The 26,574-nt window shown below is 38.5% G+C and overlaps 2 protein-coding genes across 8 annotated transcripts in view; one reads left to right on the top strand and one right to left on the bottom strand.

Annotated features, from left to right (window-relative positions):
• The window catches only part of EFR3A (EFR3 homolog A), a 71,324-nt gene extending 68,123 nt beyond the window's left edge, over window positions 1-3,201 (top strand). For 6 of the 7 annotated variants that reach the window (XM_042837815.1, XM_042837824.1, XM_042837806.1 and 3 more), the window contains one exon: window positions 219-3,201. In XM_042837815.1, coding sequence (XP_042693749.1) covers window positions 219-324 — 106 coding nt within the window. In that variant the 3' untranslated portion in view covers window positions 325-3,201. The remainder of the gene's footprint in view (window positions 1-218) is intronic. The other variant, XM_042837800.1, reaches the window with a different exon arrangement.
• A 3,177-nt stretch (window positions 3,202-6,378) lies between these two features.
• On the bottom strand, window positions 6,379-26,140 carry OC90 (otoconin 90). The gene is made up of 14 exons (XM_042808816.1): window positions 26,095-26,140; window positions 22,044-22,112; window positions 21,773-21,832; window positions 21,354-21,528; window positions 17,296-17,408; window positions 15,873-16,001; window positions 14,118-14,159; window positions 13,287-13,343; window positions 11,837-11,887; window positions 9,426-9,575; window positions 8,936-9,034; window positions 7,928-8,102; window positions 7,153-7,259; window positions 6,379-6,680 (listed from the first exon to the last, which is right to left on the bottom strand). The coding sequence occupies exons 1-14, from the start codon at window positions 26,138-26,140 to the stop codon at window positions 6,379-6,381; spliced, it is 1,575 nt and encodes a 524-aa protein (XP_042664750.1).
• Between the last annotated feature and the right edge of the window lie 434 nt (window positions 26,141-26,574).

The following is a 26,574-nucleotide window of genomic DNA, read 5'->3' as shown; positions in this document are numbered from 1 at the left end:
GTACACCAAGGTGTACTTTTCATAATGCTATAACATCAGTGATTTGTTGATTTAGAAAAGAACCTTGATAAAAAATTCAGACATGATAATGGATCAGGATAAAACACCTGCTGTGAAGGAAAACAAAACAGTAGTTGACTTTTCTCTCAACTATTAGGTTAAAAAAAAAAAAGCTATCTGTATTACTGTAAGTGATAATGATCATTCTTCTTACACAGACCTCCACCTAGCCCCTCAGGAACGATGACGATTACTGCTGGACATGCTCATTACCAGTCTGTTCCAGTCTATGAGATGAAGTTTCCAGATCTTTGTGTGTATTAAGTGTCTTCTGAAGTCTGCTGGACATTATTTAGAGTAGAGTACAATAGAAAGAACAAGATGAGTTCTCAAATTTTATTGTTTTTCTTTTTAGCTGATTTTAGAATAGTGATGAACACAAGCCAAAACCAGATTTCTTTAGCCAAACTCTTGAATCTGTTCAGTTTCTGTAAGTCTGGTTTTCCGGTTAAAGTTAGGTTTTCATTTATCACATTTTTTCATTTTCATGTATGAGTACACATAAATGTCATATATAAAACTTGTTTTTTCACATATATTAATCCAATTATTCAATCAGTTAGTCTTTCTGTAAATTCCTTTCATTTGTAAGTTGCTTTAATATGTTAATTCTTTTTAATTGAGAGGAACCTAATAGATGCTTTTACCTTCTTATTTTTTTCTTCTCCACCTGAGTCATATATTGAAAGAAAATCATCATATATGTAACAGTGGAGTGCTGGCCTAACTGCCTTTTGTTCCTGCTGTTGCAGTTGATTAACCTGTTCTTTTTCTAAGAGAGAAAGGAGGAAAAAAAAAGCAGAACAACAAAACACAATACTTTACATGTGTTCAAGTATAGTAAATGGATGACTGGACACTTGTTAAGTATTTCTGATGCATCATACAATACGCCTCTAGATATATACAGCTAGTATATATTCTGTGTTTCATGCTGTGAAAATTACTGCTTTGCATAAAGACAGGAGAAATCTCTTGAAACACTGAATTGTGCAATATTTTTCACATCTTAAAGTTTATAGTTTACAGACTGTACTTTTGAAAATGCAGTACTATTTTATTCTGTCTGCTTTAGTATAAATACATGAGAAGTATATTTAGTATAGCAGAGAATAAACTGAGGGCATTTTAAGTCATAAATGCAGAGATTACAATTATATTCTATGAGGTATTTCTCTGTCGTTTATTACAGCTTTTTAGTGATGTTTTAGAAGTTGAAAGAAAACTGAATGAAACCATTTAAAGACCAAGAGTTGCAAAAGCATTTTTTTAGAGATGCATATGTTTGTTCATTTTTGTTTCATTTCGCAAATCTTTGTAGAAATAAGGAAAATGTGCTAACTTTCATAGGTTTATGTATCTGAGTGTACTATTGAAGTGAAAATAAAGAAAACCAATCCAATAGATCCTTCAGCTTTTATTGATAACTGCCAAGGCTGTTTGTGACTCACTGAATTCTGCAGGTGAAACAAAACAACTGTAGTTGTTGCCATGAGTTGTAAAGTTGAAGTCCCTTGGTCTATATGAATCTGAACTGACACAAAAATGTCTGTATTAAATGCAAGACACTTAAGGTAGCCTGCAGTATATATAAACAGTGAACACGGGCCGTGAACAAAGTGCTTACCTTCAGTTAGCCCTGCTTTGAGTAGGGGCATGAAGAGATGACATTCAAAAGTCCCAATCAAAATAAATCTATGATTGCATAATTCTAAGAGCTGGATGATTGCTCTCTGATGGGCAGGGCAGCTAAATTGCTGACTTTGGGCCATTTACAAACCCACTTTAAAACAGACTGTTTGATATTTGAGCTGTACTACAGCATTTATTCCTCTAGGCTACTTTTAAAAACCTGATGGCACACAACATGAGAGAAATTTCAGCTACTTAAACCTATGAGATAACATGCTGAGAACTTCAGAAAGCATTCACAAAACTCAAAAGGTAATTGAGACCTTCTTTTCAGTTTAACAGTGAAATCACAGCGGTTAGTGGATGACGAAACAGCCCCTTACCTACAGCATTCCATTGTGATTTTTACTGCTGCAGCTTATCAGCCTGATCAGACCACAGTCTACACATAATAGACTTCGTTACCACTGTAGCTTATAGTTTTCAGTTTTTGGTTTTCGTTGTTTGTTTTGTTGGGTTTTTTTTTAATGTAAGACAGTAGTTTTTTGGCCTATATAAAGAGTGTAATTTTTTAAAGAGTAACCTATCTAACCTATGGATAAAATGTAAAACACTTATCCACTGTCATTTTTTTTAAGAATAACACTGTGCACTTTTGTACAAAAAGAAAATAAGGAGTCTAAAGAATAAGAAATAAAGAATGTACTTCTGTTTGCACTCTTGCAGTATGCAGACTGTGCTGTAAATACAGGATTGTTTCAGTGACTGAATTCTGTTGCATGAATGCTGCATGTGAAAAGTAAATTCAGCATTTCATTTTCTATTCTGTTTATGATATTTTTCATTTATGCTGTAGGTTTCCATGTTTTTGAAGTTCCAACTAGCTTTATATGGGAAATGCAAGTGTTGTGCAGGTGTTGTGAAGGGTTTGAGGAGTTTTTAACACTGTGTTCACACGATATTCAGTTTCTTGCTATCTGGAAATCCAGCAAGTCCCTGAGTTTGTAGTTGGTTCACATTGGCCATTTTTGACAGCTGGAATATGAGAGTCACTGTAAAATGTATTGTTTTGTAATTGTTGTAATATGAAGATAATGAATGAAACCAAATGAGTTAAGGATACTGTTTTACAGTTTAAAATTGCTTATTTCGTGTCTTTAAAGCTCCATAAGCGTACTGGCTGTTATCTGCAATACATCCAGTGCTGTCACAATGTTTATACACTTGTATCCAGCTGTTTAAATGTATTCCAGCTTTTGCTTTGTGTTTTCTTTCCCGTTATGTCATTTTTAGGGTTTTTTGGTAGCAGGTCACTTTTAAAGTAAGTACAATCCCTGTATGTTTCAAAAGACAGAAAGAAATAGCCTATTGTCCAAAATCAGAGTAGGGCTGTTTTGTCTTTTGTTCTGATGGTCATATATTCTGTACTGTATGTAATGAACCAGTTCAGTAAATGTAAGAACACACTGTGCAATCTATATTTAAGCAATAAAATCAGAATTTAAAATATTCTCTAAGGTGTCATGTGATTTTTAGTGCTTTCAATTAAAATGTCAGTAACTTTTTGACATTTAAGTTAAACCTTATTTTATGCACCTTTTTCTTGCAAACATGAAGTGTTGCAGCATTATTAAACCATTTTTAGCAACTGCTGAACAATTACTACAGTGAAGTACACCAAAATTTGAGAAAGTAACAATACAAAAAAATAAAAGCTTGAAAATTGAAATAAATAGATCAGTATCTAATGATGTAGGAAATACTCCTAGACTAGCAATTAGAAGGAAGAAAAAAAAAAAAAAAAAAAAAAAAAAAGCTGCAATAGATTTCTCCCTCATTTTGTTCTGTTAATCTTTTTTTATTATTTATTTCAGTGCTCATATCTGAGAATGAATGCAGCTTAGTGGGCAGGTTGAATGGGACCCTGGGCAGCCTGATCTAGTGCCTGGCAACCTTGCCCACAATAGGGGGATTGGAGCTCAATGATCTTTAAGGTCCCTTCCTGCCAAAACCATTCTATGACTCAAATGATCCATTTTTATATCTGAAATTAGATGATGTGAATGAATATACACTTTTCTGAGCAAATATATGCTTGTATTGATGCATTACCGTGACTGTAATACTGTCTTCTAATAGAAGAAACAATTGGTGTGTTTTCTTTCTCATGCATATTTTAAATGCAAGATTCAAAGCAGCAGCACTGCTTTCATTAATCAGAGAGATGAGTTGTGCTTTTATTAAGCAGTGATGCACTTCATTCACTTGTTTAAAGGCCATATTGTCTTACTTCAACTAATTAGCTATCTGATCTTTTCATTATCATTTTTATTTCTAACTGCTGTAAAGTACAGAGTAGTCTCCTACCACTGTAATAATAGCAACCTATACCTGAACAGTTCCAACTCTGGAATAAGTAACTGTGTCAGCTTAAAGCAAATCCATCCTCAGCACTGGGCAATGGATGAGCACTGCTTTCATCCTTTGTACATTTCCCAGGAAAAGTCTTGAGGGGGGAATATCACAAACCACAGGTTTAATGTGCTGATTACTTCTAATTGTGTTAATGTCCAAGAACATTCCTTTATGTTTTAATCTGCTGTTGCCATTGTTTCAGCTTGCATGGCATCCAAGTTAAATGGTCCAGTTAAGTACTTCATGAAATGGAGGGATATAGGTAGCACTTCTATATCCAGCATTAGGTTGCAGTCATGAATCTGTAATGAATACTTTTATGACAAAGTTAAACTCTTTAAAGCAGGATTATAAAGAAGAAATTCAGACTTCTAGGGACAGCCAAATCAGTGCGACAGTTTATAGCAATTCTTTTTGTTCAAAGAAATGTTAGTGGACATTTTTTGTTCCATGGGGAGGTTGTAAAGGGAGGAAATTTGGAAAGCATTTATCTCCGTAAAAATGTTTTATAGAATTTTCATTTTGCTCTTGCATATATTTTCCATTAATTAAGTCTGCTTATGTTGAGAAGACTGGAGCATTAAGTGTAAGAATTTTTAGAAGCCTCCCTGGTTCCAGGACAAGGTGACACAGGTACAATTTGGTTCTCAAATAAATAATTGATTTGTTTCTAGGTGTGTGGGAGCAAACAATCAAACATGATTTCATAGAATCATAAACTGGCTTGGGTTGGAAGGGACCTCAGAGCCCACCCAGCCCAAACCCCTGTCAGGGCTGCCTGCCACCAGATCAGCCTGCACAGGGCCCCATCCAACCTGGTCTTGAATGCTTCCAGGGTAGGGCTAAAATCCAATGGGAAAGCTTGATAGTACTTTTGTGTAAGTCTTTCATACACAAGTAATAAGGCTGCTAGCGATTTTGAACCTGGTTGTTTTTATTCAGTGGTTTCCTAGCTTTGTTGATATAGTGAAATTTAACTATTTTAGTCCTTGTGGCAATACGCTATGATTGAAGCAGTGTCTAAATTAACACCTTATCAAGTAAAAAAGGAAATACATGCTTCCCTTTCCCTTTATACTGTTGTTGTCTGGTGACTGGTAAATCATAGAATCACCAAGGTTGGAAAAGACCTAAAAGATCATCCAGTCCAACCGTTCACCTATTCCCAATAGCTCCCACTAAACCATGTCCCTCAACACAACATCCAGCCTTTCCTTGAACACCCCCAGGCTCGGTGACTCCACCACCTCCCTGGGCAGCCCATTCCAGTGCCTGACCACCCTTTCTGAAAAGTAATACTTCCTCATGTCCAGCCTGAATCTCCCCTGCCGTAGCTTGAAGCCATTCCCTCTGGTCCTATCACTAATGACATGAGAGAATATTTTGAGTGGTGAATTTGGCCAAGAAAGTCCTTGAAGCAAAACTGTAGTTGAAAGCAGGAATAAGGGGAAGAAAAATATCCCAACGTTATTCTAGCTCTGTATTAGGTACTGTGCATTAGTTTTAGATGATCCCAGAGAGGTGGTGGATGCTGCATCCACCCTGGAGATTTTCAAGGTGAGGCTGGACAGGACACTAAGCAACCTACTCTAGCTGTAGGTGTCCCTCCCTGTTCAGTGCAGGAGAGTTGAAACAGATTACCTTTAAGGGTCCCTTCCCTTCCAGCTCAAACAATTCTATGATTCTATAATCCTTAAATCTCTGAGAACTGGAGATAACTACATAATACATAACTTTGGGACATGAAATACTCTTTTTTTCTACCCTGACCTGTCTGACCAGCAGAAACGCTGGGTTGGAACTTTCAGTTAGGGAAGAAGGAATGCATTTGCATGTAACTACTGTAGCTTTTCTTCTGGGTGTTTCCTGCTTTGCTCTATAAAGGAAGAATGTGCAGAACGAGTTGGAGTAATTGCAGATCAATTTAATTAAAAAGCTGAAATATGCAGTCACCATTAGCAAGATCTGGTCTGAACTAGTTACATGATTAACAAAAATCAATCTTTGATCAGAACAAAAATCAGAGTTTTGATCAGAAATCAAATGAAGTTGTGCAGAGTGCTGTCAGTTATTTCCAGTAATAGCTGGCCTGCATAGGCGGTCTGCAGTGACTTCCCTATGAAAGGAAGTTATGCATCTTAACATTCACTATCTAGTCTATTGCTGGAAAAGTAAGGCAGTTGCAATTGCAGAGTGACAAAAAGGAGTAAGGTACACGAGGCTGGCTGTGAAATTCCCAGTGCCATTTCTCACACAGGTGGCCATAGCTAACTATCTGCCCCTGTGCTGCCCGCCCCTGGGCTTCCCAGGAGGACGGCGCGTCTCTCTCCATGCTCTTCTCCGCAGGGAATCTTCCTCCTCGCTGCTCTCCTCAGAGCTGGAGGTCCCGGCCCCTGGTTCTGTGCTGACTGAAGGCCATTCATAAGGGCCACCTCGACACGAGGTTTTCTCCTCTTGGCATGCTTGAGCATGTGGAAACTTAAGGCTTTCATTGAAGAAAGCAGAGGCCATGCACTCGGCTGCTGTCTGGTCACAAGCACATAGGAGTTTTTCACACAAGCTCCAACCAATACCTTAAAGAGAAATTTTAAAATGAATATTTAAGAGCAGTTACAGCTAGTGATGTGTAATTTGTCAGTGCTAAATGAGATCTTGACTAAAATTACCAATTTTTCCTTGAATTTTAGCTTCCAAATTCACCTTTAACCACTTAAATATACCTGCTGCCAAGGTGTTGAGTGCCTGGAGCTGTGGCTGACGTTAGGTGGACTTGTGCAAATAAAAGCAACAACAGCTGTTCTTTGTCTCCTGTCAAAAATGTCCGAATGCAATTCTTATCCTGACCTGGTCACATCAAGCACAGTGACGTAATAACCGTGATCTCAGCTAGGACAAAAACCTGGTTTAGGCGTAGCTATTGAGGACATTTTGCAATCAAATTCTGTCTCCATTCTGTACCATGCTATAGGCATGGTTGTATTCAGCATGTAATAATTTCATATGCTGAGTATGAAAAGATGAGTAATGTCTATAACTCAAACCTACATTTTGGAGTATGATCAAAGCACACAACTTCAGATTGTGAACTTCTTTCTGCAGGACATCCAAGTTTCTTAACTTGTTCCACACAGCATTGATGAGAGAAGCAGCACCTAAAATAAAGAGCAGGGCTAACTGAAAAGTATTTCTTTTTCTTACATCACACAATATTCACAATTTATTTTATCCATTTCTTTTTCAGTATCTATTACAACCGAAAATATTGTTTTTATTTCGTGGAAAAATCTTTTCCGTAAAGTCAAAAATAGCAAAAAACACCTGTATTTACTTTTGCAGTCCTTTCCTAATTCCTTGTTCATTTCTTCAAGATCTGTGAAGTAGCAGTAGCTTGAGGTGTTCAGATACTGTTGGCTGAGAATCTGAAAACCACACATCATTACCCAGTGCACTGACTAGCTTCAATGTCTGTTTTTATCATGCACGGGTAGTCTTACTTGTGTAAAAGTGCAGGAAAATTCTGTGTGCTGTGCACTCAGAGCCGTGCTTGGACTCGATATGGCTCCAGCTGTAATGATTTCCACTCAAGGAACAATTTTGTTTGAAAATGAACTGCTTTTAGGGAGATTTCCTTGGTTTGGGTGATGGGTTTGGATTATATTAAGCATGGTCTGACTATGAATACCATAGAATCATGAAATACTTTTGGTTGGAAAAGGCCCTTAAGATCATTAAGGACAACTAAGAAGCAAACACCAGGCTTGGCTGGTTGTAAGTACTCTTACTACCTACAACTAATGGCAGATTACAGAAGAGCCCACACCTGTCCAGAGCATCAATAGGATGCCCTCTTCCTTCCTTGCCACAGTAGCAACCGTAAGACTCAAATTCCTCTGGACATCTCTCAGTTAAACAGAACAACATTTCTCCCAGCTGGGGCAGCTCTCTCTTCTCTCTTCCATTTCCTCTCTCTTGTAGAAATGTTAATCGTTCACATACTATAAAGTAAAAAATAAAACAACTGTTTGACATACCACGTTCTCAACAGTTGAAGACTCTCATTATTTCTAAGTCATTGCCCCAGCCACTGACCTCCGACTTTTATTATAGCACTAAGGAAGACAGCAAGAGAAGTGGGAGAAGATACTCAATAAAGAGAGAAATCCCTATGAATATCTAAAATGCAAGTCAAATAGGATTGCAGACAGTACATTGCAACCCCCTTTAACCTTTCATATTTAAATTTTTTTTTTCAAGAATGTTCAAACCTAGCTGAGAGAAGAAATAGGAAGTCAGCAGCTTCTCTCTTAGCTAACTCAGAAAATACAGCCCAAACCTCTTGTTCTTACATACTGGACAATGATTAAGTGTGAAACAACAAAAAAATTTTTACAAGCTTTCAAATGTTTAATTTGATATATCTTCCACCGAGCAATAAGTTGTGCTCAGACTAAGGCATGTACATGATTTATTCATGGTTTATTCACAAAATAGTTCTAAGAGAGCTTGGCTGCCATGACAGACCAATCAGTAACAGTTCTGCTTTCCTCAAAGGAAAGATTCTGGATTCTGGAGTCCTGTCTGTCACTCTCTCAGACTGGAAAGTTGAAATTTTCATGAAATCATAAAATCATAGAAAATGTTTGAGTTGGAAGAGACCTTTAGAGGTCCTCTAGTCCAACAGGGACACCTACAGCTAGAGCAGGTTGCTCAGAGCCCTCTCCAGCCTGACCTTGAGTGTCTCCAGGGATGGAGATATCTACTGCCTCTCTGGGCAACCTGTTCCAGTACTTCACTAATTACATATCACTAGAAAAATTTTAAAAATTACCTTTTTCTGCGGGTCCTTTGGATCCCCTAACAGACAGTGACAGCTCCAGAGTTGGTCTGGGGGAAGGTGTGCCCAGGCCACCTCTTGTAGGAATTGCCTCTGGAGATTACACATGCACAGATCAGACTTGTAAAGATTAGACTTGCAAACATAGGATAAACTCTATCAGTAATGTGTCCCAAAGGGCATGCTCTGAACCAAAACCAATCTTCTTGCAGTCTTCCAACATCTGTTTAGATAATGATTGGAAGTCTGTTCATTAGTGGTAAATTCAACTTCCCTAGGCAATATTTGAAAATGAACTCCCACTGCTGGTACTGAACACTCTGCATCCTAGCCAGATTTAGCCAGATTTAGCCACAGTCTAGCCAGATTTAGGGAGGAAAATTTGCTGTTCTGCATGTTGGTGAGAAGCACTGAATCCCAACAGCCACGAACAGCAAGAGGGAGCGCTACAAATTACAGTGGAGTTAGTGCAGGCTGTACTTGCCTTTCTCTTTTGTCCTTGCAGATGTGTCCGCAGGAATAAACTCAGTGGGGATAATTCTGACTTCTGCCGAGTTAATATCTGCCTGGAAGGAGCCTGGAGAGGTGGATATCTCTCCTGCTGGGACCTCAGCTCCTCTAAATCTGTCCTTCTCTGAATCAGCAGAAAGAGGAAAGCAGAAGATATGGAGCAGTAAATATCAAGATTTTCATTTCAGATAGTAGGTCAGAGTAATATCTGGGGGCAGAACTGCTGTGAATTGATGGCCATAGAGAAAAGCCATTCAAGATGAGGATTAGCAAAGCAAAGAGCATCCGCACTGGTCATTTGTTCACATATCTTGTCTTTTAGAAGAAAATGGAGCTAGTTAAATACAACCAATGTAACTGGTAGGTGTTCTGCTCATTTTGTTTGTTTGTCCTTAAATTTATATGTCACGTACCAAGGTACAAAGCTGTGCCAAGTACTAAAAATAAGGCTGGGTGCTGATTAGTTGGCCAGACTGAGAGAGGAGGGATAAGAAGGATAAGATGCCATCATCTGAGTAAACTGCTAAAAAACACAGTGTCAGTTTACGAAAGGGTACCAAAAATAACAGCAACAATAGGGATATTGCTTGAATGATGCAGAGCTGAGCAAATATGGGATTTACTTCTTTACAGACACAAGGAAATACCAAGGGGAAAATGAGTTGAAAAATGTGCCATTTTAAAGAAGTTCTTCATTCTAGAAACTAATTTTTTTCTTTTTTTGCCAATTTTTTTTTTTTGTTATCTGAAACTTCATCATTGGCTGGGAATGTTTGATGAATTTGGATATTGCTTTTCTTTTTTTTCTTTTTTCTTTTTTTTCTTTTTTCTGCCTTTCTCTTTTCATATAAGCTAACTTGAAAATGAAAACAGTGTTTTCAAATGGCTTCTTTTTTTTTAAATATCAATGCAAAGGATATTGCATTTAAGAAATAAAATGCTTCATTTTCAAAGGGACTGTGTGCATAGTTTCCATGTTTTGAGAGCCTATCCTTTTAAATTTCTGGAGTGAACTAATTAATTGGATTCCACTCAAATTCATTAAGTTCAATCCTCTGAAGTTCTGTTTTTGGCATGCATTGGAAATAACCTGTCTTAGCATAAGAGAATGGATAAAAAGAATGAAAGCACTGCTAAAAACAGAAGTAAGACCATGAAAGGCTGCAGGATGAATAGCAACATGCCAGTCTCACAGCTCAGCAAGGTGCATGTTTTATGTCACTCTGTTTGGCAGTGATGTATTGAAATGAAAGTGATTCTTGCCAGGTGCAGATAATATAACTGGAGTTTGGAATATTCTGCTGTTTGCTAAGAACAGATATCACAGATAATCTTCTAGCAGCCATGCAGACCTCCAACACAACATGCACATTTTCTGATACATTCAAGTTAATGGAGGAGAAGATTTCTGAGCAGAGTTTATCATAGCAATGTCTTATTTCTGGATTGAGGTGGAAAACATGAATGTTACCCAAACTGTGATCTGAGTCAAAAAATGGTTCCTTCCTTCTCTCTTTATTCAGACTCACTTCACATTTTTTGATGCATTTAATTCTTCGTAAATGATCATTTTCACATAAAGGTGTCATTGGTAATTTCAAGTCTGCTATGGTACTCCACTTGCTTTTAGCTGTAGCTACTGACTTGAATGTTCTCATAGAAATGGTAATGGCAAAAATGTGAAATAACTTTTAGCCTGGGAAAGAGTTCCTTGATATTCTGTATATTAAAGGAGGAAGTAAAATAAAAATGAACCCTTTGGGCAGCAAATCCTATGAAAGTAATTTAAAGGATCAACCATCGTATCAGAAAACCTGATGGGAAGAGGTTTTCTCACATACTTGCATACGGCATGCAAAATGAGTGGCTGGAGGCAATTAATAGCAAATAATCCTCAAATAATATCTGTGATCTGACTCCTATCTAGCTCCAATTCCACAGCAGCCCAGTCATCACCATGCACAGAATCTTAACTGTGATGCTTTTAGATAAAGAATTGTTGTGCCAAAGGCAACGAAAAGCCCAGAACCACTGACCTTTCACTGACAGAGTGGGAGAAGACCAAGTCATACCTCGTTGGTCTCTTGTAACAGCTGGACACAAAGCAGAGCATCTGGCAGTGAAGTATCTTCTGCATTTCTGCAGTGCATGTCTAGACTGGCTTTTATGGAGAGCATTATAAAGCTTAACCAAACATCACTATTAGCCTTGCTTTTTAAAGAGGGTAATTAGGAGAAAGAAAGTGGTTGCTCAAGGATGTGCAGGTCAGCAGAACTACAGGTATTACTCAGAAATCCCAGCAATAAAGCTTAATAAACTAAAGCCTGCTATCACCTGGAGTCAGAAGGGTCTGATTCACCAGCAAAAGTACATCTGGGCTCTTACCTCCAGCGCTGGAAGTCCCCAGGGCCATCTCACTGGGCTCAGAGGAAATCGCTGTTGAAGACAGAAAATGTAAACTCAGACAAGTTGGCAGCACAGGATCTTATGAGAAGTTACAGACTGATAGAATACCCCAAGTTGGAAGGGACCCATAAGGACCTCCAAGTCCTCTCAGTCACTTAACTCGAAGCCAAGAGAATAGCTTCTTGAGCAGAGGAGGAAAGACCCATGTCTGCAGATTTTCCTGATTCTCTATGCACAACATTAATTGTTACAGACAGTGATGCTCAGAAACTAACCTCATTACTACATTCAGATGAGGTGCTATAAAGAAGAAACATAAATAGTCTTTCCACTTGACAGACTACAGTGAAGAGAACTAGGTGTAAAATCTTACTATTGTGCACAGAGCAGATGCCATATTCCTTACAAAAACATGTGTTTGACTGTGTTGAAAGTAAAACATGAATGGGAAGCTACCAACTGAACCCTTCCTTAATCTCTAATTTATTGCTTTACTTCATGCACTGATGTTCATTTATCAGAAGCATTTTCATTAGCAGAGTGATCAGACGATCCCAAAATTCATCTCTGCATCTTTTTGTGTATTGTTAGGATGGTGTGATATAAGAAAGAATTTTTGTGCTGTCAAATGAATTTTGGAGTAGTGTCATGTTTAGGCTTAATATGTTCTCACAGCAGCCAGTGGTGAAGCTTTTGGGGTATAAATGGGGAGACAACTAATTCAATTGAAGTGGTTCTCCAAATATTTCATGGAATCATTAAGGTTGGAAAAGACCACTAGGATCATCTGGTCCAACCATCAACCCATCACCACCAGGCGCACTAAACCACATCCCTCAGTGCTACATCTACACATTTCTTGAACTTCTTCAGGGACGATAACTCCACCACCTTCACAGTTTGTCTGGATAAGTTATCTGTGCTGCAATTTCATCTTTCTAAAATTTTGTATACTGACTTTTATCCACAGACATATTTTGAGCATTATAATAAACTGTTTCTGTTCAGAGGGCACAAGTGACTGTTTTGGGGGATGTAGAAGATTAATACAGGTATGTAAATACTGCACACAACTACAGCTTCATCTCAAATAATTAAATATCTCTTTGAAAACAACAAATGTTCAATGGACTGCCAGACTCCCCTGCCACAACTTCTCTTTCCTAGAAGGTCTGTTTTGGTGAAAAAAGGTTTTGTTCCAGAGTTCTCAGTCTCAGTCCTTGGGAAATTTTGAATAAACAGTGGTTAAGCACATGGAGCATGCAAGCTGAAGCACATTCTCATTTGGTCTTGAATTGGATCACCAAAACATATCTACTTTTATAGCAGTTTTCTTAGAAGGGCTGTAAGCAAACAGCTTGTTCTTGTATTTTATTCTTCCAGCTTTTGGGAGCTGAAAACAGCACTTCTTGCACTGTAAGTTACAAACCTTCTTCCACAGATGCTGTCACAGCCTCTGTTTTCTCAATCCCATGATGAAAGAACTCTGCAAAAAGAAAAGCATTTTTCCTCCAAAGAGAATCATGGCTTAGGATGCTCATAGATAGGAGCTTGGTGTAACATGGCCAGAGCAGCAGAACAAAACTTATTTCCAAATATTATCACTATTGTACTTTTCATTGGGTTTTTATATAAATATAATAAAATTTAGTAAATATTAACCTAATTATAGGTAGTTAATTTAAATATTAGAATTCTTCCTTAGCACTTACTGACCACAAATACCAAATCCTACTCAGCAATATATACTGTAATTAATAAAAAGCCATCAGTCTCTATCATTGTTTCAATCTAAACTAGAAAACTGATAAACAATAAGCATTCTGTAAGTATTCCTTAAGGATAAGAATTAATGTTTAGAGGTAAACTCAAATGTTTCAGCCTAAGCACTTTGCTGAAGCTGAGCTCAAAATGTCCATGCAAGTAGCAAAGGACTGATCTGAAAATATTTTTAAAATGCTTTCAGTTTGTTTCTTCTTGCATTATTTCTAAATGAGATTCAGTTTCTCTTTTCAATTCCTTTGAAAAATGAGTCATTTGGCTGAAATTATCCTGAGCTTCTCAGTAATGGCTGGTCACAAAAGCAGTACTTTGGTTCGTTCTCTTCCTTTCATATTTTGATATCTTGCTAAAAATTGCCTTTGCTTCTAAAAAAAAAGAAATTCATATCTTCCAAAATGCTCATGTTATTTTTCTCAATGCAGACATTCTTCTTGATTCAATATATTTCAGTCAAAAAATCACAGAGGTAAGGACATACCCCCTGTGTGGAGTGTTGTCAGCTCTCTCTTGCTGGTTGTTTCTGAAAAGGAGAAATCTCTCTTACACACTGAAGTCTGTAGATTAAAGTCAACATTTAAACTCGATAGTACAACAAATCAAGAGTTCATTGCATTTATTCCTATTAAGGCAAAGGTTTAGGAAAATATTCAAATTTTCTCTGTAATAAAGCATCTGCCAAATTACTTTTCCTAGAAATTTATCTGACATCCTTGCTATGCTTTTTGCTTTTTTTCTACAGCTTGAACTGGACAGAACAGCTACACAGAAAGGTAATTACCTGAGCAAATGACAAATACAAATGATTCATTCAAAGGATTTCAATATTTTCCTGAAATAAGTATTACCAGGAGCCTAATTTGGTGGAGGTATTCAGTGAGCTATGGTGGAATCTCTCTTTATCAGCTGAGGTAAAAACAGCATGATTTTCCTGTTAGCACATAACAATTTCCCCTTTATTTGTAATGTGTTGGAGCTGCCATATCTGTATTAGACCCACCTGATCCCAGTGAAAGATTACTGGCTTACACAAAACATTTTGCTGGCACTGACACAAATTTTGCTAAGGCAATTTCTTCTCTCTTGGCCTCTTTATGAAGGGATATACACGTGCAGAGCTCTGAATTCATGTATCTGTTCTTAGCACTGAGGTGTGCCAATATCAGTGAAGGGATCAGAAAAACTAGCAGTGCTTTTTCACATCTGACCCAGCTTTGGAGTTTGAGTCATAGAAACAGAGAGAATTGTAGGAGCTGGAAAGGACCTCTGAAAGTCATCAAGTCCAACCCCCTACTACAGCAGGTTCCCTAGGGCACGGTGCACACGAAAGTGTCTGGGTGGCTTCTGAATATCTACAGAGAAGGAGATTCCACCACCTCTCTGGGCAGTCTGTGCCAGTGCTCTGTGCCCATTGCCCCTTATTCTGTCCACTGAAAAGAGCTTGGCCTCATCCATTTGAAACCTATCTTTTAGATATATATGAGTGTCGATAAGATCTACTTTCAGCCTCCTCTTCTCCACGATGAACAGACCCAGGTCTCCCAGAAGATAAATGCTCCAGACCCCTTATCATCTCTGTGGGCTTTCTCTGTTCTCTGCCAGTTTTAAACTGAGGAGCCCAGAAATGGACACAGTACACCAGATGTGGCCTCACCAGGGCAGAGTAGAGGGGGAGGATCACCTCCCTTAACCTGCTGGCCACAAACCTTTAATACACTTCAAGACACCATTGGCCTTCTTGGCCACCAGAGCACACTGTGAGTGACCTCAGTAAGTTCCTAATTATCCTAAGCAGCACCCAGTCATTCAGGTGCCTCCTGAAAACCAACCAAACAAACAAACAAAAACAAATAAATCCCCATGTCTAACTGGACTTTCTCTGTTGCAGCTACATCTCTTACCCCTTGTCCTGTCCCCATGCCCCTCCAAAAGGAGTCTGGCTCCTTCATCTCTGCACAACTCCACAAAGAAGAGGAGAACAGTGAGACACCTCTTTTCAGCAGGTGCTCCAGCTCCTCACCAGCTCAGTAACTTCTCCTGGCCATGCTCCAGGACAACAATTAGCCTGCCTTCTTCTATCTTGGTTTTCATTTAAGTAGGAGTAAGTGGAGAATAGGACAGACTGCCAGATTTAGTGCAGGAAGCTACTCAGCTACTGCTCCATTCATCTTAGATCAGACTCAATGCTAAAAGAAAACCTGGCAGGAGGGGCAGTCAGTCTGATCTGGATTGTTACCTGTAACCAGAGATGGACAGGAGGAGACATCCAGGCCATTCAGGGAAGAGTTAATATGAGCATTCCCAAAACACTCAATGGCATCTTTGTCGCAGGTGCAGAGGAACTGTTCACAGGGATCCCCATTTTCTGCAAATTAAACAAAAATCCAAACAAGGTGCTATTGAAATATCTTTTTTCCCCTACTTCACTTTTCCTACCTGTAAGATTTATGTCTTCATTAGAGCATGCATGCTTAAACCATGGTTTTTCAGGTTGAATTCATTCCAGTTTTGTAATCCCACAGAGTTTGTAATTTGTCAGAGCTGGCAATGGGCTGCTAGAGCCTGGTTCTTTCTATAGAGCAGTGAGAATCTCAGAGCAGAGCTTTGCTGCATCTAATTTTTCCACGGAAAGCTTACGCCATCTGATATTGAGTGTAAAATATTCCACCTATCCCCAGGAAGTCACAGTCCACAAGCCAAGTCTTTCAGAGGATATGTTTTGCATTTTATAAAAGGAATGAGTTTCTCTACAAAAATACTGTGTTCCCACTTCCAATCCGTTTACCTTTCAGAGCTTTCAAAAATATTGATCTTTCAGAGTTCTTACACAGTTTTTCCATATTCAACATTCAATATCTATTCATTTTGCTTTCCTCTCTTATTTCAGTTTGAACAAGACATTTTCTGATTAAGTATGGAAAGAGCTAAAGAAACACTGTTTGGGTTCAGATGTGCATGAATCTTTATGGACTGACCCAGAAAGAAAAACTGGCTTCCATTTGAAACAAGAAGTGGAAATTGGGTCAGTCCTGTACTAAATCAAGCTATGAAGTTCTTGGTTTGGGGATGCTGCTCTTCTTTGCTGGCAACCACCAGTTATGTTCTCAAGCATAGTATTTCCTTGGAAGCCAACACTGGGTGAAAAGTGACATTAAAATTGACTGGGGGTACTCCACACTTGCTAAGCTCCTGTTACAACAGCAAGATTTCTGCCTGCTAGTGATACAGTTCTATCTGAATGTATGGGACCCTGAAAGCACAGAATTGAATCCCTCAAATTACATGAAAATCAAGCCTTGGAGCTTCAGAAAGTACATTACTTTTCAAGTAATTCCCCAGCATCATCTCCATTCCATTCACATGGAGATATTTCAGGCAATACTCAGTGGTCCTGCAAAGTCACAGAAGTCTGGAAACCGCATCAGGAGGCTGCCTGTTAGAGGAGCCCTGACAAGTTTCTAACTATAGGACTTCCATTCTCCTGCCAAGCTGGACCTTCATACCTCTGTGCACTCTTATTCACATTCATCCTTGAGTGGAATATTTAATTCCTCGAGAATCCACATGTGGAGGTGGTTTCTCCTTAACTTATATATGACTTATGGTAGGTAGGCCACTAAGAACTCCAGAATTCTGTTCTTGTGACAGGTTAATCTTACCACAGGTCAGGTTTTCTGCAGAGCAGGTGACGTCTGTAGAAATTTTTGATGGGTCCCATGTGCACTCCATCTCCATTGCTTCCTCATAGCATTTGCGGTGCTGAAAACAGCATCTTTAAAACATGAAATAGCACAAAGTTCAGACAGTATGTCTTCCTTTCTGTTCAAGATCAGACTGCAATTCTTATTCCTATACAAGAATGAAAAGGTGCCAAAGGAGAAAAAGGATCCTTGTGTAGTCCACAGACAAAAGAAAGGCTGAGCATCACTTTTCTCTGAATTAGTCTGGTGGAATAATTACACTTGGATGCAAAGCTCAGTGATGGCAGCAGGTCTTCAAGTCATGGGAGATCATGCTTGCATTCCACCCCTGCTGCAGAACCTGAGGGGCAAGGACCTTACAGGCAATTTCAATAAGAAATGCACTCCCATTGCCTGAACATCACCCACAGATCACTGCCAAACCAAGTCCCTCAGATCAGTTCTTAGATTCGGCCCTGATATAAACTGACCCAATACAGCTGTATTGAACTGTGCTGCACCCAGCACTCTTAGACAGTAAATGTTTCTGCAGTATCTTGTGAACCGCTGTGTCTCACTCTGACTCTATAAATATATGTGATGTTACCATAGAATCACAGTAAATGATACTTGTTCTTCCTCCTCAGTGCAGCAACCAGAATGGAAAGGGGACATAATGTGTTTCTCAAGCCTGAGTAAAGCAGTGTTCTTGTGCCACAACGCTACTCAGGCAGTAGGAACCTTGCATTGTCCTGTTGTCATGCAAACCCCAAACATCTGTATGGCTGCTTCAGATGTCAGCAGCAATGAAAATTCAAATGAAATAATGTATTCATCAATTCCCTCTTCTTTTGAGCAAGCTGTCTGTTTCCGTATTGTAGCAGAATCTGTGTGCACCGGCAGATGTAAATGAAACACCAGTAAGACATTCAATCACCATTTACTGTGTGTAAAACTGTCACATAAAGTAAGCAAGAGTTTGCTGTTAGATTTAGATTGAAACATTGTCATGTCAGTAAAATGGACTCACAACATGGGTCTGTTATTGCACTGATAGCAGTCTTGTCTCTGTCAAATGCAAAGAAAACATTACCATCCAACAAACAGTGTGTTGCCAGAACAGGTTAACTTGTGACTCATGATGTGAGGAGCTTACTGGAGGATTTTTTGTTAAGGATATAATAAACATGTTTTATACATCAGCCACAGTCCTGCATATGCACTGCAGGCTCACTCCTAGGCTATGCAGTCACTTTCTCACTTCCTAAATTTAGCAAGTATTTAATATTTAATCACTTAATACATTAATAGTTAATTGCTAAAATATTTAATTTTCCTAACAATTAAGGAAGAAGTCCAAGGCCTAACCACGATTGAACTTCTGACTCAATGAAAAACATCAGTGATGAGGTTTGCTCAGGCTGCAAGCAGCAGATAAGAACTCATAAATAGCATCATCCCCACAGGCAGTGTTTAAATGTGGGAAGGTGCTGTGTGAGGTGGACAGCTGATAGATGGGCCTCCTTTTTTTTAGATAGAGACACAGGTGGCTTTCATTTTATGTTTCTCTTTGTGTGTTTGATTTCCCAGGAAACATTAAAAAAATAAAAATCCAAGAAATTCGTATTCTGATAATATCTCAAAGCCCATTTTGTTGGATTTCAGTATCTCTTTGTGGTCTTGCTCCCCGTTGTAACTTGGTTGAGGTGACTGCAGAAGGGTACCAAACAAAGGTGGGAGCAAACAGCATCCAAGAGACAGGCCATGATGGTTTCTCAGTGCCACCAGTGCTTTTTCCAGAGGTGAGGCTGAAGTTTGTAACTACGGGAAAACAATTTTAAATGTGTAACTGATGAAAGATGTCAAGTCCCACATCAATAATGCCTGAGGTTTATTTCACTACAAGCACCTGGAAACTCCTCCAGTTGGAAAATAAATCTAATACAAATGATGTAAAGTTCCTTTTTTATTAGAGTATCATTGTCACTCTACTCTTAAGGCAACTTAATCAGAAAATAATGCCCCCTTTGCAGACAGGGCATTGTAAGACATGGCTTGTCCACTAAATACGTTTCTCCCCATGGATCAAGAAGGCAGAACACTCTTAATGTGGATATGCAAGTTAGATACTTTGGGAAATCAAGAAAGGTTTGATTTGTGGGCAAAATCTAATGTCCTAAAGAAATACCTATAATGAGATGTTAATCCCTTTTCATTGAATGGCAATTGCAGTGTCAAATCCAAGATTTGCAAAACTAGTTTCTAAGAATGGAAATTAGTGGGGAAAAAAATGCAGAGCTGTGAGAACCAACTCTCAGAAAGGCATGTAATAGCCTCCTTTTTGGATGATCTCTTGAATGAAGAGGATACCTGTGTCAGTGGCAAGGCAATCAGTCAGCATCTACTGCAAACTCCGGTGGTGTTGCCATTCTCATAGGGAAGTTTCACTATGAGACTGCTAACACCTCTGTGCTCTTTCTGTGTTTGCGCTGCCCTGCATTAAGATGAAGATGAGTGAAGCAAAAGCCTAGATGCTCAGCTCTTTGGGTACCAGTGCACTCAACTGCCTAGAGCTCTCATTTTAGAATGTCATCGTGTTTATTCAGAAAACTACTCATGAGAATTCCCATGGCTTTTTTCCAGCAGTAGAGTTAGATTTTTATTTTCTTAGGCATCCTATATTGGAAAGTGGATGGATTAACTTCTGTTTAGCTATAGGCGTCAGCACTTTCTGAGCCATTTCTGCCTTCATTTGAAGAATTCTCTCACTGTGTTGTTGGAAAGTATTTTATTTTTTTTGTAATTATGACATGCGTGTGTCTTGATTGCCTTTGAATTTCTTTTCCCACCTCCTAGTGGCAAATGTGAATAGCATGAATAGCCATTTGCTTGCCCTGTCTTGCTGCTAATTTTTTTTTCACTAACTCAGTCAGAATCTGGAGCATAATCTCTCTGAAGCCCAGGTTGGACTTTGGATATTTCTGTTCCCAGTGCATGGTAGTTGAAAGAGCCATTGAGCTATACTGATCTCCTCTGTACCCCGATGCTCCAGTGTATCATCTCATGTATGTAGATATTCACAGTAAGATTTACCTAACTCTATAACCACCACTAGAAGTCATACTTAGATGTAGCCTGATTCTTTTGATGCCTAAATCAGCTCAGATGCCAACATTTCCATTAGCGTCCACTATGTGCCTATCTTGCTGGTGTATTACTCAGATTCCCAATACTAGCATTTGATAAGGCTGTAAATCCATGGAGAAGCTCGGGTTGACATTCTCCTGTCTATCTTACTAACAGACCCTCAAACTTTTAGCACAGGAGTAAAATTTTGGGCTGAATAGTTCCCCAGAACAAATAAAAATGAATGAGGTTTTGTTCATGAATTCTATTTAGAATTCAGAGACCTCCGGTAAGCAGTGCCAAGGAGATGAGTATGGCATTTAATTACTCTATTGCATTACTGATCATTCTTCACAACCAGTTTAAGCCAGCTGTGCTAGTAGGATTGCACTGTTGGAATCACAGGCAGGTGCAGAAGACTATAATCATGGAAAAAAAGAAACCACTAGATGATCACATGCTATGAGTTATGACCATTTCAACTTCATCTGTTTCCAGTACTTTTTGTAAGGGTGGTGACTGGTGCTGGGTGCAGCCCAACAAAAAGACTATGCTCATTAGCTCAACACAGGGCAAGGCCAACAAACTATAGATGGAGATGTTTTTTGTAGGTCATGTCAGACATTTGGGTTGCAAATGAGTGATGATTAGACAGAGCTGAGTGATGAGGGACTTGCCCTCTAAATAAATCTTCTATAATTGTAGAATTGTCCTTAAGTCGTATAGGCAAGTGTTATGCTTCAGGTCATCAGAGCATTAAGGCACTACCAGCCAGCTGAGGCAGACAGAAGATCACAGAGTAGAATCATAAATGTTAGAGAAGATCACTAAGATCATCTAGTCTAACCATCAGCTCATCATCACCATGCCCACTAAACCATGTCATGGATAATCTCATGGAAAAGACTTACTCATCAGCTTCATCCACAGGGAGCCCTTCCATTTCAAACCGACAAGAGCAGCCATAGTCTTCAAAATCTCTGGGACAAAAGCCACTGACACACTTCATTTTGTTCACAAAGTTGAGCAAGGCAGGGAAGTTTGTGAAGATGGACTGTAGCCAGGTGAAGTGAGAACCCAGACAATCTGCAAAGAGAACAGTGAGCAGAGGTTAGCCAAGCATGGGTCACAAATAGGTGACGTCAGTGTGAAAGCAAAGCCTAAACCAGGCAGTACAGTAACACAGGGGCACTGAACAGTGCTCAGCACTAAGCAATATTTAGGATTGCAGCAATCTTTGAGAAACCAGCAGTCTCAGCAATTCCTGTGCCATTTCAGTATGTATAAAAGCACATTCCACAGCTGAAGTACAAGTGAAGCACATACTTACCAAAAAATAATGCAACGCTTTCCACATTTTGAAAGACTCCATTGAAGAAAGTGGCATTGTCTAGATGAACAAAACAAAAATATTTTTTGAAAAAGTAGGTGACAAGAATGGCTCCCAGACTGTTGCTTGTCTTGCTTCTGTTGTCAAGACCCTTGGTGATGAAAATTACATGATATTTTCTAACTGCATGCTTCCCTGCAATGTTTTGGAGTATGAGTCATTCAACACTGCAATGCTATACTATAGAAAGTAAAGCTTAAAGTGTTCTTACTCAAGATTCTTTCAGGTGTGTTAAGAAGCTCTGGCAGAAATGCTGGTGGCTCCAAATCTTGGCCACCTACTTCAGCAAACAGATTTGAGAAGAAAAGAGATTTTAAAATTGAGAACAAAATAACATATACTTCATTATGATGCATACACTGCATGCGTATTGAACACCTTCCTACATTAGCAAGCTGATTTAGCAAAGAAATGAAACACTTACTTATTTCCATCCACACCCAGAAATTCACATCCAGAAATATTCTGATAAGTCTCATTGACTTCAACTTAATAATCAGCCTCTGTTTAACTGCTGGTGAGGATGTATTAATCCTCATATTCCTTTGCTCTTCTGAACAAAACCACACACTGGGATAAATTATTAGAATCATGTAAAAATACTGTTACAAACAACTTGCACCACCCCCAGATGTTTCTTTTCTACTCTGTAGCCCTTTGCTTTTCAGTTGTTGGAAGACGTTTGTGCAAACCTCTCTGCACCTGCTTGCTGTCCCCCTAAAAGCTGACCTCTTCAGTTCCTCTGTCATTTTCTCTGTGCACATCCATACACAACTCCTTCCAGCTGTGACCCCAGCATTCAAAATCAGGGGAAGCCCTCGAGGTTTGGTGAATGGGGCTCAGCTTGATTCATGTCCGTTGTGGAGAGGTCAGCAGCTGATTTCACTTCTCTGTAGCATTAAATACATCTCCCAGAATGTTACTCTATAGATAGTGAGATATCTTCTGTGTTAGATACGTTTCCCTTTGCTGTTTCAACAGGACACATCAGGATTCACAGCTTAGTTTAGCCTCCACCTTTTTCAAACCTTTGCTGTTCAGTTAGTCAACAGGTTGGGCTGATAATCTATCCCCCCAAAAATGATGTTTGCTAAACATAGAAAAGACAGCCATGATCTTAAGAGGTGAAGCTTCAGATTAGTTTAGCTGAGTTCTCATTGCCTATGCTCTCTTCCTGTGGCTATTTTTTTCCTGAAGTTAGCAACCTTTTTTTTTTCCTTTTGAAGGTGCCACTTCACCGTTTCCACACTTTTTTTTTTCTGTTTGTCATATCCTGATTTAGTGCTTGTTCTTGTCCATCCTGCATACTTCCCTTCTTCGTATCTTCTGCACATTTTTAGGAGAAAATGTGTTATTTTCAATTTATTTCAACTAGACATTTGATTACAGATATTGTCAAGGGTTTTTGCTGTCTCAAGGATCTAAAGATTGAAGAAAACAAGTAAATTTGAAATCATGGCACAGCTTATCTCTCAGAATAACAGGCATTTTCTGCAAAAGACTCTGGGGAAGATCTGACAGTTATCTTGCTAATCTGTTGAATTTTCTGCAATAAACAGAGCTGTAGGAGAGGGAAGATATTTTAGATGTAAGACTTAATGTGATGCTTAGCAAAGAATTCGGGAAGATTTTTCTAAGATTTTATTATAGGACCTTCTCAGGAGTTTATCACAACTATTTTGGAATGAACAAAGTATCCTTGGACATAGTCACCATGCTTCCAGAAATACATTTATTAAGTTTGGTGGCAGAATGTAAGTATGGGGTTGTAGGAGGTAGGAAAAGGTACTTCCCTTTACTGTTATGGTCTCCCCGAATGTCTTTGCCTCAATTAAAATCTTTCAGATGAAAAGAAAACCAGCAAAAAACGTCCCTCATTCCAACAAAATGGAAGAGACAGAGAGGAAGACACTGTTTTCCTCAGAATAGAAAAGGCCTCCTGGCATCACAGAACTGGAACAAGTCTATTGAAAGCTTGACAGGCAGAAGGAATTCAAACTCAAGAAGAATAAAGTGCTGAACAAATGAATAGCATTTAATACTGTATATTTATATACGCAGTAAGTCATGCTTACTAAAGAAAAGCTTCCCTTTGTTTTTTGACTTAAAGCCAGCGTTTCCTGTACAGTGACAAACATCTTATCCTGAAGTCATGTTCCATTTAGTGTGTGTAGAGTCGGATTTTGAAACACTGCACACTTCCATGCCTCAAACGGAGTGTCTGCTGATGTCTATCTGTTGATCATTAGGCCGTTTCAGCAATGTTTTGGAAAGCATGAAAATTCTATCAACTTGAATGAAACAGAGAAAAAAGTTTATAAAGTCACGTTACAGAGATGCTGGGAGATGTGATTCTTCTAGTACCCTTCATTTGCGTGTAATACTCAGCAAACTTAATTTGCACACACTCAATTACTCAGATATCTGAAGCTCCCCTTGAGAAACATCTCTACCACAGGGTCAACTGTTCAAAAAGCATTTAGTTTTTCTAAAGCTTTCATTGCTAAAAACGGTATTTGTAGTTGTCAGAGAGTCAACATCAACGACCAGTATTTACTAACAAGATTGCTTAATTTATTTAAATTTTGATGTAGGGACAGTAAGAAAATACTTTCTGAATCAATAATTCTTTCTTATTATTTTTCTATCACGCTTTCTGGGGCCTAATGTTCCTGCCTCATTCCCTGCCTAGCCAGTAAAAAACTGTGCTACAAAAATCAGCCTTTTAAATTGCAGAACACCCTGAGAGTCAGCTTCACTCACCTCTCTCTACAACCTGCTAAATTCCTTGGCATGTGTCCTGAGGAGACTTGTGTGGTACATCGGCCCTTGGGATTTCCAGCTGTGTCAGAATTTTTTCACTATTTAGATGCAAGGGCTGTGTCTGCAATGTTGCTATGCTGAGAATGCTTTTCATAAGTGTTATCCCAACAAAGCTCATAAAAAAAATAACCATGTCTCTGATCGTTTTTGCAGTCATGTCTAATTAAAATGCCATTATATAGGGCATGAATGCAGTAATTATAATATCTGGGGAGCACAAACATTGACTGTCTTAGGAAATGTCAGAACAAATCCAACCTATTTGATATCTTCAAGGGAAATCCCATTAGCTCCTCATGTAGATAGTTGTTTGCGTGCTACTGTTTGTTTCAGTCTCAAAGTAAAGATGAGCAAAGTGGTTCCCACATAAGTCTAAATCAATAATGCTTCCTGAAGCCCCAGCTGGCCTAGGGCAGCATTTAAAATCTTTATGCTTTGACTGTGCTCAGATGGAGGAAAGCATTAAAAAACCTGTGGCGTATCCAAAAAGCCTTGGGAGAAAATGTCTTTGCTATATCAAAAAAAATCTCTGAGTATACAGATATTTCTGAGTATACTGGTTATTATCAATATATATTGCTGCCTTGGCATTCCCTATCAGTGAAGTGGGAATATGCTGATATCCTTACTGATTTCTGTCCATATGTTAGGAGATTCAATGCTCAGTTTCATTAATATAATTTCCAAATGTATCTTGTATTAGACTATTTACTGGCTAGCAATGCATGTGATTCTTTATAAGAGATGAAATGGCATGGAGTAGGTCAGTGCAGAATTTTGTGTATGCCAAGATGTTCAACCTTCTTTTCACTTCAAAAATAACCTCATGGAACAACCAGGAATGCTCTAAAAATACTTCTCTTCAATGGCACATCGTTACTCATTATGACTTCCACATACAGTGTAGGGAAATCTGAAATGTTGCCTGCCCCTGTCACTGGATCATTGAAATCTCATTCATCATAGGACAACTAAATGTAAACAGTTACATGCAGAAAAAAAATTAAAAAAAGAATATAGTCTAAATAAAAATTCAAAGAAAACTTTAGCTGAATGCAAGGACCTACTTAATGGTTTGGAGAATTTATGTAATACAGTTCTTTCATGAGTAGAATATATATTTCTGCAATTTTTGGGATTCTAAGGAGCTCAGGTGATGACCAAATGTAAGCAGAAGTTAAGATGGATTTTTTTTTTTTGTTTATACTTATTAGCCCCACTAAATTTTGTTTCTTGATTGAGTTTCTTCCTTCACTACATGTCCTGAGGAAAAAAAATGTTTTATAACTGCTCCATTGCTAATTATTCTGGTACATTTGAGTGCTGAACAACAAGGAAGGGGTAGGTGTGCATTTCCAGAGCTATATTTCCAAATGCATATACTTAAAACAGTATTTGTCATAAATGCAAAATAATCGTAAAAATAAATGATGACTTACCACTGTGCAACACCATGAACATAGACATCAGAAGAATTCCAATCATTTTTTATTTGACCAAGTGCAAGAAAAATTTACGCAGCAGACTGGTGTGCCTGGTGAGTTAAGTAAAATATTGGGCAAAATGTTATGAGTGTAGGATGCCATTAAGTTAGAAAATCCTTCTCTTCTAGCCTGGCCATACATGTGCCTAATGCAGCACATTTTTTTTCTCTTGTAAGTGCACATAATACATCAAAAATTGGTCTTATATATGCTCCACACATTATCAAACTCCTCTATGAGCCTGATTAAAAATATTAAAAATATTTACTTCAGTACTGATTTAGGTCAATAGGCTCCTCAAATTGCCATAGACAGGGCAAGTCCATTTAACAATGAAAGTTTTTTATTTTGCAATTTTCATGGCTTACTTGATCTAACAGTTGTTATAAACTAACTAACATTCTGGAATTACTTCTACTGAATCCAGCTAGTCTA

This window comes from Centrocercus urophasianus, unplaced genomic scaffold (assembly GCF_019232065.1).
Source record: "Centrocercus urophasianus isolate 14NV4802_14NV808 unplaced genomic scaffold, USGS_Curo_1.0 seq_11, whole genome shotgun sequence".
NCBI classification, from domain to species: Eukaryota; Metazoa; Chordata; class Aves; order Galliformes; family Phasianidae; genus Centrocercus; species Centrocercus urophasianus.
Note: the sequence above shows the minus strand (reverse complement) of the source record. Positions and strands in the feature narration are given on the sequence as shown.

Coding starts and splice junctions, on each gene's coding strand:
- OC90 (XM_042808816.1), bottom strand. CDS start 26,140: ATGATTGGAATTCTTCTGATGTCTATGTTCATGGTGTTGCACAGTG. Junction 16,002..17,295: donor TGCAGAAAACCTGACCTGTG/GTAAGATTAACC, acceptor TTTAATTTGCAG/AAAATGGGGATCCCTGTGAA. Junction 7,260..7,927: donor CCTATTGATGCTCTGGACAG/GTGTGGGCTCTT, acceptor TCTTTATTTTAG/GTGCTGCTTCTCTCATCAAT.